We start from the raw sequence: 2,242 nt of genomic DNA, 5'->3' as shown, positions 1-2,242 counted from the left end.
CATTTACAAAAATAAAAAAACTGAGAATTGACTAAGTTGAACTAAGTTGATGTGCGACTGTGTATGTGTTGAACAGCACTGGAACAAGAAGTGCACTGAACTGTGCTCGATTCAACAACTCGACCAAGACCACATACACAGTCTCAAATTAACTAAGTTGAAATTTTGATATGAACAAGTCCAAAAAATTACAGTCTAAAATTATATTTAATAAATCCCAAAATGTACACAAAGTAAAAAAAATTGAGACATACTATGTTTTAAATTTTAATATGAACAAGTCCAAAAAATGACAGTCCAAAATTATATGAAAAAGTTCCAAAAAATGACAAAAGTCAAATGTGGAGTGTAAAGAGCAACATATTAATGGGTGGATGTGGAGTAAGAGTAGAAAGCCTCTGTCAGATCAACTGCTTCACCTAAACCCACTGGAGTTATGACACCTCTTCCCAACTCAAGATTGACGTAAGATTTTCAACATCACAGGATAATGCTATTTCCCTAAAATTCCCTAAGCTGTTTGCTTTATGTTCCCACTGTAACATGCAAACACAAAATGTTTTATCAAAGAGAATCATGAGAGAAAATAAGATGCTTTGATAGATTTATTTGCTTTACAGAAGTTAAACATGACAAAAAAAGCTTAAAACATTATTTTTCTGATCTTTTGAAACTAATCATACATTGTTCTGTGCAATAAAACAAGAAACATGCAGTATCAGAAGTAAACACATTACAAAAGTATGATAAAATTAGCACAACATTAAAGAAAGCAACTCGTTTTCCACTGTTGGGTTTTTGTGTGAGCTGAACTGATGTACTGTATATGACTATATCATGTACACACAAAGCACCCTGTTCAGCGCACACCATAGTGCTTTCCTGTGGTCTTGGTCGAGTTGTTGAACAGAGCACAGTTCAGTGCACTTCTTGTTCCAGTGCTGTTCAACACATACACAGTCTCACACCAGGGATCTGTCTGATCTTCTATTGTCTTGATAGCGGTGACTTTAAACTTCTCATAAGGAGGAATCAGCACTTCATACTCATAAGGAGCACCAGAATATTTTGTCACATTAGCACCTAAACATGTGTGGATTTCAAAACAAGATGTATTTCCGAAAACCTTTGATGTGTTGCTATAAAGAGAGGAGGATGTAAATGAGCCGAACCGAATGTCTGTAGAAACATGCCCTTTAAACGTAACATTTGTACCACGAAAAGTATTAAAGCATCTCTTTTGTGTTTTCTTCAGAATCTGTATTGCATCTGTTAATAGAAACTGAAGTGAATACCATTTGTATGTCCCGTCTGTGTAGTTTTGTTTGCCATGACGAGTGTCATTGTTGAATTTACGATATATTTTAAAATTTGGGTGACTATAGACAGAGAGGGCAATTTTATGTTTTCTTTTTAATTTTTTCCAAAACCAAACATGGCTAACATTCCTTTCACTTTCTTGCCAAGCCTTTCTAAAATCAACTGAGTTATTGAGTTCCGTCTTCAGATATATTCTCTTCACCTGTTTTGCCATTTTATCTCTGCAGCCAAAATATTGATCATCGACAGAATCCGGTGCCATATCCAATGGAAATATCAGTCCTTCAGCAGCTCTGCGATCCTGCAGCAACAGGAATCATAATGATCACACCATCATCAGTATTCATATATTCATATCTGTAATATTCATACCAGAACACAAGCTCACCTGTCCTAGAGCAGCAGAAACCAGAAGAAGAGCTTCAATGATCAGCAGCATCTTCATTCAGTCTAAAGCCTCAGATGATCTAGTGAAGTATGTCGGGGAAAATTCTACGTCCAAATGTCCCCCAATTCAGCACTTGAAGAAAATCAGAAAATCTCTCAGAGTCGACGTTCCAGGTCTAAAGAAATGTTAACTTTATTGTAGAAACAACAAAGTGAGATGGCAGCTGAACATCTGACCAGCTCTGGTAAAACTCAACATCTTATACTGTCTTCTTATCGTTCTGCATCCAATGAGCATCCTTCTATTTATCTTTCTTGCTAGACACCTCACAGTTTTTCCACAATTATCTGCAAACGCTAGCACTTTATTGGAGCATCTGAGTAATATTGTGCCAATTTACATATGCAAAGTCACTGGGTTGACGACAATTGTGGCTGGATTGGCACCAGCTGGGACATTGCAAATGGTGGAAAAATCCAGTTCTTAAAAAAAACCTCTTATATGACAGTTTCTCAGCGCTTCACACCAGGGGTC

General features: G+C 36.6%; 1 protein-coding gene across 1 annotated transcript; it reads right to left on the bottom strand.

The window, feature by feature from the left end:
- Positions 1-821: 821 nt before the first annotated feature.
- Positions 822-1,823, bottom strand: LOC307130475 (NAD(P)(+)--arginine ADP-ribosyltransferase 2-like). Its single transcript, XM_079823473.1, has 2 exons — positions 1,709-1,823; positions 822-1,621 (listed from the first exon to the last, which is right to left on the bottom strand). Exons 1-2 carry the CDS (start codon positions 1,763-1,765, stop codon positions 860-862), a joined length of 819 nt encoding a protein of 272 aa, XP_079679599.1. The 5' UTR covers positions 1,766-1,823; the 3' UTR covers positions 822-859.
- Between the last annotated feature and the right edge of the window lie 419 nt (positions 1,824-2,242).

The sequence above is a fragment of the Gobio gobio genome, assembly GCF_949357685.1.
Source record: "Gobio gobio genome assembly, chromosome: 8".
NCBI classification, from domain to species: domain Eukaryota; kingdom Metazoa; phylum Chordata; class Actinopteri; order Cypriniformes; family Gobionidae; genus Gobio; species Gobio gobio.
Note: the sequence above shows the minus strand (reverse complement) of the source record. Positions and strands in the feature narration are given on the sequence as shown.